Source organism: Hydra vulgaris, chromosome 08 (assembly GCF_038396675.1).
Source record: "Hydra vulgaris chromosome 08, alternate assembly HydraT2T_AEP".
NCBI lineage: Eukaryota > Metazoa > Cnidaria > Hydrozoa > Anthoathecata > Hydridae > Hydra > Hydra vulgaris.
This window is the reverse complement of record NC_088927.1, coordinates 35,012,879-35,028,233: the sequence shown is the minus strand read 5'-3', so window position 1 is coordinate 35,028,233 and position 15,355 is coordinate 35,012,879. Positions and strand designations below refer to the sequence as shown.

Sequence of the window (15,355 nt, the reverse complement as noted above, 5' to 3'; positions counted from 1 at the left end):
TTTTGGAAATCTTTATATATTGCTCTTGATGGCGATTTTGTTGTTCCTTGAATATAATCCATTGCATGTAATATGTGCCTTTCAGATATGTGGTGCCTGAAAAAATTTAAATATAAAAAACTGAACATTGTACAATGTAAATGTATGTGACAAAATAAATGATTTTTATAAATATTTTAGTACCTACAGAGGAGCCAAAGCACTGGTCGTTGAAGCACATGATCCACCAGGAACTTTATAGTCCCATTGTACTTTCCAGTGTTAGAGGCAGTTGTATCTGCACTACAACCAATGATTTGGTCAGTGAGCTCATAGTATTCTAAAATGTTCTGAATAGCAATAGCTTGATCCTGTCCTTTAGATGACTCAATTTCTAAAACTCCGAGCAAGAAATCTAGGGGTTCATTGACCTGGGGTGATGAAAGACTGAGAGCTAGCCTTTCTACAGTTTCAGACATTTTTTTTTCAGTTCTATAATGCTTGATAAGTTTTGTATCAAAGTGAAGGACAACCTTTAAATCTCGTACTTTGTCTAGATTTTCTTCTCTGACCATTTCTGCTTCATTTTCAATAACAATCTTTCTGTTTCTATGCAGACCACTCTTTGATACAGGAACTGTATTGAGATCAACACCAGCGATACTGAAAAGCGAGGCCAGGAGTGAGGTTTCTGCTCTAACGCTTACCTTACACCTGGTCAAGAATGGAACCCATTTGTCAAGAATGTCATTTATTGAAAGCTGCAGGCAAACTCTATCTTTACTAATCTTCTGTTTTTTTGGTGAAAGCTCAAAATCACTATCATTATCAGTTGCACTTGTTCCACTTGATGAAAATGATACTTCCATCTCAAAATTTTTCATTTTTTCCTTTTCCTCTATTGTTTTCTTCTTTGACCTTTCCTGTCTCTCTTTTTCCCGTTCATCTTCTCTATGCATTCTCTCTATCATATCAAACATTCTTTTTTCTCCATCTTTAATTCTATCATGATAAGATTTGTCTTTACTGTTGTCAAACTTTACCATTTCACCTCTAAATGCTTTCTTCAGGAACTCAATGTCCTCTCTTTTTTGCATCTTTGTCTCTATTTTCATCATTTTTGATCAGATTTAAGATATCTGTTTTATAAACTTGAAATGTAAAGTTTGCCTCATTTACAAAATCCTGTTTTTTTAATTGCTCCTGTTTCTCTCTATTTTCATAAAGGGTTCTAACTTTGCATAGTTTCTGGTAGCGATCATAAGATTGTACAAGCTTTTCCTTGACTACTTGCTCTGTTAACCGAAATTTTGAATCAAAACCACCCCTGTCCCAAAGATTTAACAGTTCTCTGAGTATACATACAGGGGAGTGTGCATTTCACACTCCCATGTATGTATACTCAGTGAACTGTTAAATATTGTATTGCAGTATGTATTGCAGTGAAGGGGAGTGTGAATTTCACACTCCCCTTCACTGCAAACCATAAATCTTGACCTTGACATTTGTGCACAGGATAAGTTTTGTTTATTGTTCTTTGATCTTAGCCAATATATTCGACGACAAACTTCTCCCATTGTGGGTAGTCTTAAAAAATTATAAGTAGGTTTACATTGTTTTTCTACATACAACTATTTTTGATAAACAATTTTACTCAGCTTTTTCTAATACTTTTTAAAAGTAAATAAAAAATATAACCTGTTTGGTGCAAACATATGAAGGGGATGCTGAAGTAAGTATAGTGTTCTTCTACTCCTGTTGGTTTGCTGAGGAGCTGGACTTCTGCTTTGGGATGTATATGAGGATCCTGGCTGATGGTCCCTGCTAGTTCTAGGAGAGGTATTTCTCAAAGAAGAATGACTTTGGCATAAGGAAGGCTCTTTGGAACTCTCCTCAGTTCTCTCTCTTGCTGCACTCTGACCCAGGCTTGGACAGGAAGGCGTGCGATTTCACGCGATAGTATGACCACACAAACAGTTTTTATTTTTAAATCATTTTGAAAGCTTGACCGTGGCTGTTAAAATGCTTTGTTTACATTTTAAAAATGCGCCAAAAAAAAAAGTATCTAAGCTATGAGGAAACTTAAAAAAAAACTTACATGATTATTTTATATTTAACTTATTATTTTATATTTAATATATATACATATATATATATTAATATACCTATATAATATATTTATTTTTTTAATTTATAAAGTTATGCATATTTTATGATTATAAACGCTTATAAACTAATTCTATAATTTATTCTATAAACGTCGTTCATAGAAAATGTAAACGTTTTTTTTAATGTAACAAACTTTGTTGAAAAGATTGTAACGTTTTTAACTAATGTTACAGACCAATGAATAATTAAAAAAAGTTGTTACGTAAGTATATTTATTTAAAAACATTAGTTTTTATAGAAAATCAGAAATGACAATGAATAAAAAACTAAATAAATTATCATGTATATTGATAAAAATTGTAATAAGCATATATAAAAACTTGCCTGCGTAAATAAAAAAAGAATTCTCTAGAAAAAAAAACGCTTGTAACGTCGATTAAAATAAGGTCGATTAAAATAAGTTTATTTTCTCTTTCGTTCAATTGTTTTCTTCTATACATTTTTTTTTTAACTTTCTCTTCGGTAAATGTATTTTTTCTAGCTAATTTTTGAAGATATTTATAAATCAAGATTTAAAATTAACAAAAATAAAGATTTCAATCTTCTCTAATGTTTTTAGAGCAAAATGCTTTTAAATAAATTAAGAAATCAGGACCGTCGACACGACCTTCAAAGTGTGTATGTGTGTTTGGGGGGGGGGGGGGGTAACAATACTTAAATTTTTAAAAATATTACATTTCTCAATAACAAAAAACGGGCCTCGAAAAAAACAGGTGGGGGTCATGGACCCTCAGTGTTGACGGTCATGTTTATTGCTAATAATGCTTTTATTTAAAGTAAAAATTCAAGTTTTCAATTTTTATAAATAAATAAATATAATTAAAAAATTATTTAAATTTTATAAAGGACGACTTTAATCATTATTGTCTGTTTAATGAATTAGTTATAAGAATGACAAAGTTAATATATTTAAAAAGATAACAATTTTTGTTGTAAGAACGTAAGTAAAAAGAAATATAAAATATTTAGTAGTCCGATTCCGAAGTTGAAGTAAAACTGCCATCATTACTGCTTTCGTCGCTACTAGCTTCCTCCGTCGAATCAAGGCGAACAATTCTTCTCTTATCTAAATAGATATCGGCGGCACTGTTCAAAATCTCGTCTCGTTTAAGACCGGTAAAATTGGGGTCATTCCCAGCTATCATAATAGAGTTCTCCATTGTCTCGTGGTTCACCTTTAAACGAAGATTGGTTAATAATACAGTTAAAATACTAAATACACGTTCCACTGAAGAATTTGAGCAAGACATGCACATTACAAGCTCAACTATAAGAAGCAGGTTTGGGAACTCTATTTTATGATATAAAAACATTTTCGGCCATAGTAGTGAAGCTGGTACTCCTTTGTAATTTGAATTTATTTTTAGTTTTGCAGCTTTCCATTCGGAACTAACCAGTTTAAAGTCCAACTTTGCTACTTCTAAAGGAATTTTGAATTCGGTTAGCAATAAAGATATGCTGACATCGCCATACGTACTATCTTCTGTCCAAAGTTCTGGATCTAACCATACCATTGCTTCGATAATTGGGTTTAGCAAAGAGCTAAATCTAACGTCTATCAATGGCAAAATGACGTCTATTGCAGATTTTCTTACTTTAATAGCATAATTGATATTTTCCAAGTTAACGTTAGCAATATTATCAAGCTTAATCTCTACAAACTCTGGATTAGATTTTTTCAACTCATGGCCACTTTTAAAGTAAGAAGAAGTAAGAGTGGCCAAACTATCTATTTCAATGATTCTAAATTTCATTAAATAGGAATCAAAAATATCATTAATTCCTTCATTTTGAAATTCCACTAAATTGGCCTTGGTTAAATCTACAGCTGGTTTTAGTTCATGCACCATTAACGCATTCTTTTCAAAAACCAGCGATAATGGACTCAAATTCTCTAAAACGTCTAAATAACTACAAACCATACATAATAGTTTGTAGTCATGAAGACGTTTAGAGATGCCCGAAAGTTTAGCACGCATTTCGGCTTTAATTCCATGATCTGCAAGAGCGTTATCAAAACCTACAATAAGCGAAGGCCAGTTATGCAATAATTTAGTAAATCCGCGTCTCCTATGACTAACGAAGCGTGTACCGGATATTTTTGGCAAGGTGCAGTGCGTGATGTTCAATGCCTCTGCGGCTTTTTTAATTTTGCCTTTAATTTTGCCTGAATTGCGAAGTAAATTGAATAAAGTTATATAAAAACGTTCGCATTCTTTATACTGAACAATTTCTTCTATAGCACTTTTTATAGCTAGTTCTAATCTGTGGTTAACGCAGTGAATCTTTGAGAGCCACACTCTATCACTTTTCATCTTAGTTAATACCCCATTATAAATTCCAAAATTCACGCTAGCTCCGTCTGAAGTAGCGCTGACAACTTTGTATTTGTAGGCTTCTTCAGTTAGAGGAATATTCCCTGTTTCATTGAAAATGCTATCAATTGCCTTTTTGATAGCATTAGCGCCCATACCACCAAAATTATTCATCTCTAGCAGAGATACAACAAAATAAGCCGGGGCCCCCTTTCGTTCCACTCGCACAAGAACTAACTCTTTTTCGTCCTTTGTTTTCCGGGCTTGAGATCCATCAGATAGAATTGAAAAAAAGTTTTTCTCGTTGACAATTTTAGCAACTTTATCTCTTACTGCATCGGCTATGCATGAGATAAATACACGTGCTAAAAAAATAAATATTTATATATATATATATATATAAGCACAATTTAAAAACACAATTTAAAAACAAAACACAATTTAAAAAATGAAAATTTAATACTATTTTTGACAATTCTATTAGTAATTTTTAAACTGAACCCTGAAAATCAATTACCTGCTTGATTGTTGGTTTTTCCTTCTACAAGACATACGCCGTTAAGTTTTTGGCATTTAACTAGGGTCTCAAAGCTGCTATGGGGCATATTTGGTTTCAAAGCCATTTTATATGCTGTTCGAATCATCTTTAAATACGCTTCACGGATGTTTTGTGCAGTAGTTAATGAGTTTCGGATACTAGACAGTCATTTGCAGTTTCTTCAGAAGATTTTCGATTATTGATTACTACCGCTAATTTGTGAATTCGTCCTTTAAGATGACGATCGACCTTTATTAAAGTTTAAAAATATATAATTAAAATTTATGATTCTAATCTATAGGCATGGCCGTAGAGAGGGGGTATATTGTCCTGGGCCCCAGCTATGTTTAAGGCCCCGTAAGGAAAAAGAGGGAGCAAAAAAGGCAAATTGAGTCAATTTGGCATTAGAAGGTGGGTATTTTCAGCCAAAGTAGGGCTTGAAAATAAATTAAGGAGCGTGCCCACGGAGTTAGTGTGTGTGTAGGGGGTGAAGAGGTAACAAAAAAATCTAAAATAAAAAAAATACTACGAATAAAAACGAATTATATTATATAATTTTTACCTGATGTTTTGTTACTACATGAGTTCCCTCTGTAAACCCCTTCAAAGAATCAATCGCAGCTCCGCTAACTGAGGATTCACTTAAAACAGCTGTTTTGCTTCTTGAACAAATCTTGCACCATATTTTTATAACTAAACCGTTTTCTTCCTCATATCCAATAATGTTATCGTTCCCCCATGAAAGAAACGTTTTTAATTACTTAGATATAGGTTTATTAACTGTTTTTGCATTAGATGCCATTTTTAAAAACTCGTGATACTAACTATTATATTTTATTCCATATAAAAGCTTTCCTCATTTATAAACTTTTAAGAAACCCACGCACTAAACATTATAAGGGGTATTGTGAAGTAGTTCCGCTTCCTCCTCTTTTTATTAGGTTATTATTTTATTTTAGATTTAAAATTTAAGTTTTATAGTTAGTAGAAGTTTTGTATAAATATTATTTGTGCATTTAAAACTTTTTGAAAGAAAAAAAAAATTATTCCGAATATAATCTGCTTATATTTACTTATAATATATAAAACAACAAATCGCAATATTCTAAATATTATATTATGAGTTTGGCATTCATTTTAAATTGTGACGATTGCAAAGAAATTGTAGCTGTCGCATAATTTTTTCTAGGCGATGGCAATGTATTTTTGACAAAAGAAATGCGTCGACCCTTTTAAACAAAAAAAAGTAATTTAATTTGAATAAAATCTGCTTATATTTATTTATAATATATTAATATATAATATATTTATAATATATATTATATATAAATATAAGAACAAATTTAAATTTTTAAAATAAATTATCATTCAGAAAAATTGTGGCTACTTAGTTTCAGTTTTTTTTTTTTTCTAACTTTACAAAGGTGACGTATTTCTCACAAAAGAAACAATTTAGTTATTTTTGTTTTTGTTTTTACTACGAAGAATTGTTAAGAATCTTTTTTTGTTAAATGCGCGTATTTATTAAACAATCATTAGAAGTAAGTTGTTACTTTTTTTAAAAGAGTTTCGTATAATATTATAAAAACATTAGCAACGATAAAAGTTTAAAAGTTCCAAACGTAATTATAAACTTATTTTAGCGTTACAGTTTATATACAGTTAGTATTTTAGTCAAGTATTTTTTCGGTTTTTTTTATTTTAGTTTCAGTTAAGTTTTTTTTATTTTTCATTATTTTCTTCTACGAAGATTTCTTTTCTTTTTTCAAAATAAATTTTGTTTAAGTTTATTTATTTAAGATAAAAATTTCTTAAGTTAAGATAAAAGTTTTTTGGCGCATTTTTAAAATGAAAACAAACTAATGTAAATGTAAACAAAGTCTTAACAGCCGCGGTCAATTTTTCAAAATAATTTAAAAACAACAAATATTTGCGTGGTCATATTCGCACTCCCAATCGCACGCTTTCCTGTCCAAGCCTGAAAACCAGAAAAGGTCAGAGTCTGACCTTTTCTGGTCCTAGAGGTTCTGCGGAGGGTTCCATCACCATCACTATCCATTATATATATTTTTTAATTTAGATATTTCTGAAAAATCAAATGTAATAGAAATCAATCAAGTCACATCAAATAAAAAAGAATATAAAAAAAAACATATTAATTAGTAAAATTGCAGATGTTTTAATATTTAATATGATAGGATACAATTTTATAATAAGTATTGGTATTTTTTTGTTTTCAGCAGGCCTAAAAATTAAAATTTTATTAAAAAAAACATGTTTAAGGTCATTTTAATGCATTAAAATTACATTATAGTTTAGAACATAATATTGTTTTCTCCATTTGATGTTTTGAAATATTTTTTTAGACCAAAAATGTCTAAAAATTGAAAGAATTCTGTAAAATTTATGAATAATCACGCAAACTCTCATATGAAACCTGCTTCTACCTGAACCAATGTATTTAGAAGTCTAAAATTTTTTTGGTGGGTCCTGGGACCTAATGATGATGATTAAGAATGAGTGCTAACAAAAATATTTTGGTCAGTTTAAAAGTGGGACACCCTAATATATATATATATATATATATATATATATAGTTCAATAGTTTGTTGCATTTGAGAAGCACAGAAGGAAAAAAATGATTCTTACGCCAACACATACGCCACTTTTAATTACTTTTGACTTTCGTGTTGGACAAAACCATTAATTTAATTACAAATTATTCGTTTTTTAAAAAAACCACAAAAATGCAAATTTAATTGACCAGAATGTTTTTAAAAACATTCTGAATGTTTTTAAAAATATAAACAATGTTTTTATTTTTATTTTTTTTAATAAAATGTTTTTATTTTTAATTTTTCTAATAAAATGTTTTTATTTTTATTTTTTTTACTGTAAATCATGCGCGGAGTGTTGTTACATTGAATATCTTATAGCCTGACTCGCAAGGAAGTGCTGCTATATCAACTGACAAATAGCCTGACTCACATCTACTATCTTTTAGCCTGACCCGCAAGGGAGTGCTGCTACATTGAATGAGGGTTTGGTTGGGGCAGGCAGTCTATCAATTATTAAAATAAAAAAATTCCGGTCTTGCATTTTAATTTTTACTTTTTGTCAACAAAATATGGAAAAAACTTTCGGACAACATATAAGAGTTCTATATATATATATATATATATATATATATATATATATATATATATATATATATATATATAACCACTACCAACATAGTAGTACTGGATAGTGAAGTCAACTGATAGAATACCCATATTTATAGTGAAAAAACAATTTTGTACTGTATAGAGTACACATTTATTATTACAAAACATTTTATTTTAAGAAAAAACATACAAGAAGTCAAAGTATAAAACATGTATTGCACTTTGTATAGACATCTTGAACTTTTTTTTTTTTTGCAACAAGAGACTCACAATATTCAGGCATTGTTTTATGACACTTTGTATAGACATCTTGAACTTATTTATTATAAACACTTGTCTTAGACATCTTTAAACATGCAGCAATTAATAATTCAAAAATTTTTTGACCATAACTGTAATAATAGTGGAAAGAAATGATAGTGTGTTAGTAATTTGGAGATTAGTTGGATCAACTGCAAGAAAGATACCATTAAAAACTTAAAAAAGGTTATGAACAACATGTGTTCAGAGTGGCATGATATATAGTAGTGAAACATGGACAATAATATTATGAGATACATCCTACCTGTGTAAGTGCAAAAATAAGGACACTAAAACAATGATAACATCAGAGCAAAAATAAGGACACTAAAACAATCATTACATGACGTATTAAAGTCAGTTGGGTGCACAAGTATACCAACAGATGCAACCAAACTTATTTGCTTAAACTCTGGCTTGCCATTATTTACAAACACAAATACTTTTCATATTCATTAATTTAAAAGATTTTTTATAACAAAAACTACATTTTCTTATGCACATTAGCACTTAAATAAGTAATCAATTGCAGACAATATATTACAGTCATTCAAATATTTAAATCAAGTATTTTTTTTAAATTTTTATTTTTAGGATAATGCAGTTGCCTAATAACTATTAATCAAGTTGAAAGCTATTAATCAAGCTATTAATCATGAAGCTATTAATCATGAAAACTATTAATCATGAAAACTATTAATCATGAAAACTATTAATCATGAAAACTATTAATCAAGTTGAAAGTTTAATAACTATTAATCAAGTTGATTTTAAACCAGATGTGATAAAAATTTAAAATGTTGTACTAAATAAAATTTAAAATATTTTACGAAATGTTGTTCAAAAAGCAACACTTTCTATATAAAAACGTTTTAAGTATTATAAATATGGTCTCACCAATATTCTGAACTTTATCTTTCATATGAGGTAGAGTTAACTAAAGAAAATTCAATATTATATGTTAATATTTTAATATTTCAAAAATGTTTCCAAATAGAAAAAGAAAATTTTTTATAACCTGTTTATAGGTATTAAGAAAATCACTCCAACATGGTTTCAAATGATTTTTGACAGTAGGAGCTACAAGAACTCCAACCTTAAGCATAAAAAGAAATTAAAGTAAATTAAATTTATTAAAAAAAAAAAAAAGTAAAATATTATGAAAATCAATTATTTAATTCAAAAATTTGATTACTCGACAAAGATAAGCTCGTGCATAAACAGCTACCAATGGATCAGCAATGCCACGAATTTGATGAGCTAATCGTGATAATGCTTGAGCATACTCACTAGTATTTTAAAAATGATAACTTAATGAATTTGTGTTATAATTTTTAACCTTATGCCACTACAAAATTACCATACCTTGCTGTTAAAAAACTATAGCATTTCAGTATTGCCATCTCCACATACCTTGTGTAACCAGTTAAAGTTTATATTAAAACTGTTTTTTTTGGAAAAAAAGTTCTTTTAAACTTAATCACACACAATGCTTAAATAACACACACATACTTTTTTGTACCTTGGTCTCACTGAAAGTTAATTTTCATTGAAAACTGTGCTTTACTTTTGACATATTTTCTTACAATATTGTGTAATAAAACCTATACTATTTGTTATAGCCTTTAGCTTTTTTTTTTTTTAATTTTATTTACCTCCCCAAGGCCAAAAATGCCACTACAGTTGAGAAGGCTACTTTATTGTAGTTGCAACCCTCTCTTAACTCTTTAACTCAAAAAATTGAACCTTGACATACAAGGCCGCTGTGCGGGGAAACATGTTGAGAGCATTACTACCAGGGATGTGTTGGGGATCAAACTTTGAACTTCTTGTTTATGAAGCGAGTGCTTTACCACTACCGCATAGCTAAAAGAAGTTAAACTTGTTATAACCTATAATCTAGCTTTTTAGGTCATGAAAAAGAAACTACTTTAGCAATGTTTTTACTACTATTTTTTTTATGAACCTTCAATCATGTAATCTAGTTTAGTTACATAAAGTTACAAAGTAACTTTTACTGAAGGTAATTTGTAACTTTGTTTAACAAAGAACTAACTTTGTGTAACAAATACATAACTGTGTAATCAAAAAAAAAAACTGAAAAACATGTCAGAAATATAAGCTTTTTATTTCTAAGGCATGCTCTACAAAAACATTTTTGATGTAAATAATAGAAAAACATGCATGTATGTATGTATGTATGTTTGTATGCATGTATGCATGTATGTATGTTTGTATGCATGCATGTATGTATGTATGTTTGTATGAGTGTATCAAAAAAAAAGCATCTAAAAAAGCATGAATTGTAAACATTTAGGATATCAAGCGAAAAAAAGGTCTTGCTCAGACAGACTAGTTATACAGAAAAAGATACAATCTTGGAATCAACTCTCGTATGGAAGCAACTTTGTAAAACCAATTTTGGCAAGTTTCTTTAGCTGAAACAGGAACCTCTTCAGGAGTGAAATTATTTGAGAGAGTCTTTGGAGTATTGCTTCCAGCAGTATATACAACAGACTTCTCACGAATTCTATCAAATACCAAACAACCTATAAAATATCACATTAATTTAAGTGCAATTTTTTTAAAATAACCTGTTACCCTCTTAACTGGTTAAATCTAACTTTTATCTATTTATTTGTTGGTGGTAATACCATATTGGGATGGGGACCCAGGTTATAATTTATCCATTTTTCTAAACTCAATCTTGGCTAAATTTTAAAATTATAAAAGTTTAATACTGCCTATAACTGTTTTTATCTACAATAAAAATAAAATTAAATAAATGCAGCTTAGCAGAGGTTAGCATAGAAGGTAACATTGAAAGATGCTATATTGATATAACTTTAAAGGGATCCCAAACCTCTGAGACATGTTGTGTTCATAATAAATGATAAAAAAAATGTTTGGGCTAAATTTTTTTGATTAAAACAAAATAATAAATGCATACTTTAAAAAAAAACTAACTTTTTTTTTTAGTTGAAGCTCGCTTTCTCCATTTTGTTGGCCAAAAGTTGTAGGCCAAAAAGTCAGCATAATATATGCTACAATCTACAGACTTGATAATTATTCAAGCACGTTTTAATTCTATGAGTTTTAGAAAATGACTTCATTGACTTTTTTGTTTGTTTACATAATCGATCTTTTACACATACAAAAAAAAAATCAATGTTGTCATGTACTGAAACTCTTAGAAATAAAACGCGCTTGAATAAATTATCAAGTCTGTAGATTGCGGCGTATATTATGCTGATCATTTAGCCTACAACTAAACAGAGAAGACAAACTTCGACTAAAATAAAAAAGTTAGTTTTTCTTGCTATGCATTTATTCTTTTGTTTTAATCAAAAAAATTTAGCCCAAACATTTTTTTTATCATTCTCTTTAACATGAACCCAACATGTCTGGGAGGTTTGGGATCCCTATAAGGAAATGGTCTATTAGACAATTTTTCCTTATTATTTATGATTTTTACAATGCTAGACCAAAGCTCAAGTAGTATGACAACATGATAAATTTCAATTCATCTGAAATATAAAAAATAAAAATAAAACAAAATAAAAATAAAACAAAATAAGAGGAAACTCCATATCAGCTAGAAAAATCATGTATCATTAAATTGTTTTTGAACATCTATTAATGTTTCACAATCAAAAACTTACGCATTATAAATCAAACTTTAACTTGCTCCCTAACCTCACAGAATTAATTTATTATTTATACTAATCAAATAACGTTATGCAACATTAATTCTCCTGAAATCTCTTAATTAACAGAGATTTAAAATAGGGTGCTACTCTAAAATTGTTAGGTATTTCAACTTGATTAACATTTTTGTTTCAGCTCTTTCAAAATGTTAAACACATTTTATGCTTAAAACTTGCAGTTGACTTTTACGCTAAAAGTCACTTTTAAGATTTTTTCTAAGATACTAAAACTATTTATGAAAAAAATAATGAAATATCTCTGCATGTATATGTAAAGATACTTAAATATCTGTACATGTACATGTAAAAATAATGAAATATTTGTGCATGTAGTGCTGAGAGTATTTAAAATACTATTTTAAATACTTTATATTAAGATTATATTACTGAAGAGATGCGTCCTTTGGTTGCAGTTGAAAAACCAGCTTTTCATTGACTGCTTCGTGGGTTTAATCCTAACGTAAGTATTATGTGTCACAAGACTCTTAACAAACATTTAAATTCAAAGTTTTCTAGGTTGCATGAAAAAATAAAAAGCATACTGAAAAAAGCATAATTTGTTTGCACTACTGCTGATATCTGGTCAGTCAATGGAAAAAGTTATCTTGGCATGACTGCGCATTATATTAAAATGCTACTAGATGATTCTAGCTTGGTTTCTCGAGCATCTGTACCCTTGCTTGCCATTGATTTTATGGTAATCACACATATGAGACAATTACTGTAATGATTTCTAAAATTCATTGTCAATATGACCATAACGTAGAAAAAATCTCAGCAACTGTCACCAACAATGCGTTAAGTTTTGGAAAAGCATTCAGAGAGTTTTTTGTAGAGTCATCTACAAGTGCAGCAGCAACTAATGTAAGTGTGACTATCACACCTAATACTTTTGAAGAGCAAGAGGACATGGAAGAGGATGAAGTTAATGAGGATGAAGTTAATGAGGATGAAGTTAATGAGGATGAAATTGATGTAATTAATATTGGAGACATTCTTTCAGTTTCACCAAAACATAATGATGATGATGAGTCCATAGCCAAGAGTATTTCTTTGCCATCTCATGAAACATGTATCAGCCATTTGCTGAATTTATTAGCAACTAATGATTCTAAGAAGGCATGTGATACAGACAGTATGTTTAAGCGTACCTACTGTGCAGGTCTGGCAAAATACACTTCAATATGGAATGCAACTCGACGAAGTAATAAAGCATCAGATGCTGTGTCAAATATTACAGACAAAGCAATACTCTGCCCCATGGCAACATGTTGGAATTCTCAGTACGATGCTATCAAGCGATTATTTAAACTATGTGACAAACTTAATGATACATGTAATGCTTTTGAATGTGCCAAAGTTTAAAAAGCAAAAATATGGTCATGAAACCTGTTGCTACAACATTGGATACTTTGCAAGGGGATAATATGTATTATGGCCATCTGTTTCCATATTTGCATAGCTTACAGGTAAAATTTAAAAGCATTTCGAAGTTGCCAGTTAAAACATGCTAAAATATGCTAAAGTTATCAGTTAAAATTTGCTGCAGCATTGTTAGCAAGCATGAAAATTCATTTTGAAAAGGAACTGAGATTCAATGTGAGTAATTCATACAGGATTGTTGCAACAGTTTCGCACCCATTCTTCAAGTTACAGTGGATGCCAACAAATAAACAAGCTATCTGTAGAGAGATATTTGAAAATGCCTTACTAGCTGCCTGAGAACCGCAACAGCTGCCTGAGACACCAACTGATCTCAATGTGAACACTGACACTCCAAATGCTGGTGCAGCAAATGGTCCTCAGTAAGAATGCATGCTGTATCTGAATTATAAAGATATAAGTTTAAATGCTCTGAATAAGTATAGGACTGTTTGGTCACTGTTTGTCAAATTCAATACCACTGTACGATCGTCGGCTCCAGTTGAACGACTATTTAGCACAGCGGGACAAATACAAACACCTAGGCATAATTGTCTAAGTGATATAATGTTCGAATGACTGCTGCTGCTAAAAAAAAATGTGAATGACTGAATGAATGATATTTAAATATAAATGTAGTATAAATGACTAATAAATACTTTTGACCAATGAGAGTGCATAAAAATAAACTTTGAAAATGGCATATTTTTTAGTTGTAAGTTTTAAAAGTTGTAAAGTATTTTGTATTTATTATTTAAAATACTTTTTAAAAATATTTTTAAATTAAATGTTTTGAAGTATTTGTATTTTTATTTAAAATACTTTTTTGTTCCAGTATTTGTATTTGCATTATAAATACTTTTATAAAGTATTTTACCCACCACTGCGTGCATGTACATGTAAAAATAATTAAATATCTGAGCATATACATGTGAGTAATTGTGTATGTGTGGTCTTCATTATTTTTATTATCAAAGTTATTCCTTCAAACTTCTTTTTTAAAATTAAGAAAAACTTTGTTTTTAATTTGATTTAAAATGTATAATATCAAGGGGCAAATTAATTAAAATTTACCAGTTCGCAAAAATATTTGCGAAAAAAACAACAAATTTAACGAGTAAGTTTGTATGTAAGGAATTCATTTTTTTTATTATAACCAAAATTATTTCTTCAATTTTTTTTTCAAAGTTAAGGAAAAGTTTGTTTTTAATTTGTTTTAAAATGTATATGTCAAGGGGTAAAATTAATTAAAATTTACAAGATTGCGAAAATTTTTGTAACAAAAAAAAACAACAACAAATTTACTGCAACAAAAATAGCTTTAAATATGTTTCAAATATTACTTTTATAAAACAGATGTTAATCCAAGTAATACAAATACAGGATAAAAATACTTATTGTTATATGGCAAAACTTAAAAAAAGTAGAAATGAGATACTCATGGTCCAAAATATTTTTATTTTAAACACTTTAATTTTAAAATTTACTTTGCCTGACCTGACAGGCAAGTAACCAAAGTTAATATTGGTCTGATCAGGCTATTTTATATCAACATAAAATAGCCTGATCAGACCATAAAAACTTTTACCAAGAATTTTAAAAATTAACAATTAAGATTGCTTCAAATAATATCCTTTCCAGATTGCTAAATAGATTTAGCCCATTGCAATTTGCGATTCGCAATTGCTTAATTTGCCATTTGAATGATATTTATATATTATGTTAAAAAATTATTTTCTAAAAGAGTTTTGCAACTCA

General features: G+C 29.3%; 1 protein-coding gene across 1 annotated transcript in view; it reads right to left on the bottom strand.

Annotated features, from left to right (window-relative positions):
• The window catches only part of LOC101234303 (VPS35 endosomal protein-sorting factor-like), a 114,194-nt gene that overhangs the window by 58,159 nt on the left and 40,680 nt on the right, over positions 1-15,355 (bottom strand). The window contains exons 10-14 of the mRNA XM_065803542.1: positions 10,843-11,017; positions 9,834-9,881; positions 9,664-9,757; positions 9,487-9,564; positions 9,366-9,405 (exon numbers count right to left, since the gene is read on the bottom strand). Of these exons, the coding sequence (XP_065659614.1) occupies positions 9,366-9,405; positions 9,487-9,564; positions 9,664-9,757; positions 9,834-9,881; positions 10,843-11,017 (435 nt within the window). The remainder of the gene's footprint in view (positions 1-9,365; positions 9,406-9,486; positions 9,565-9,663; positions 9,758-9,833; positions 9,882-10,842; positions 11,018-15,355) is intronic.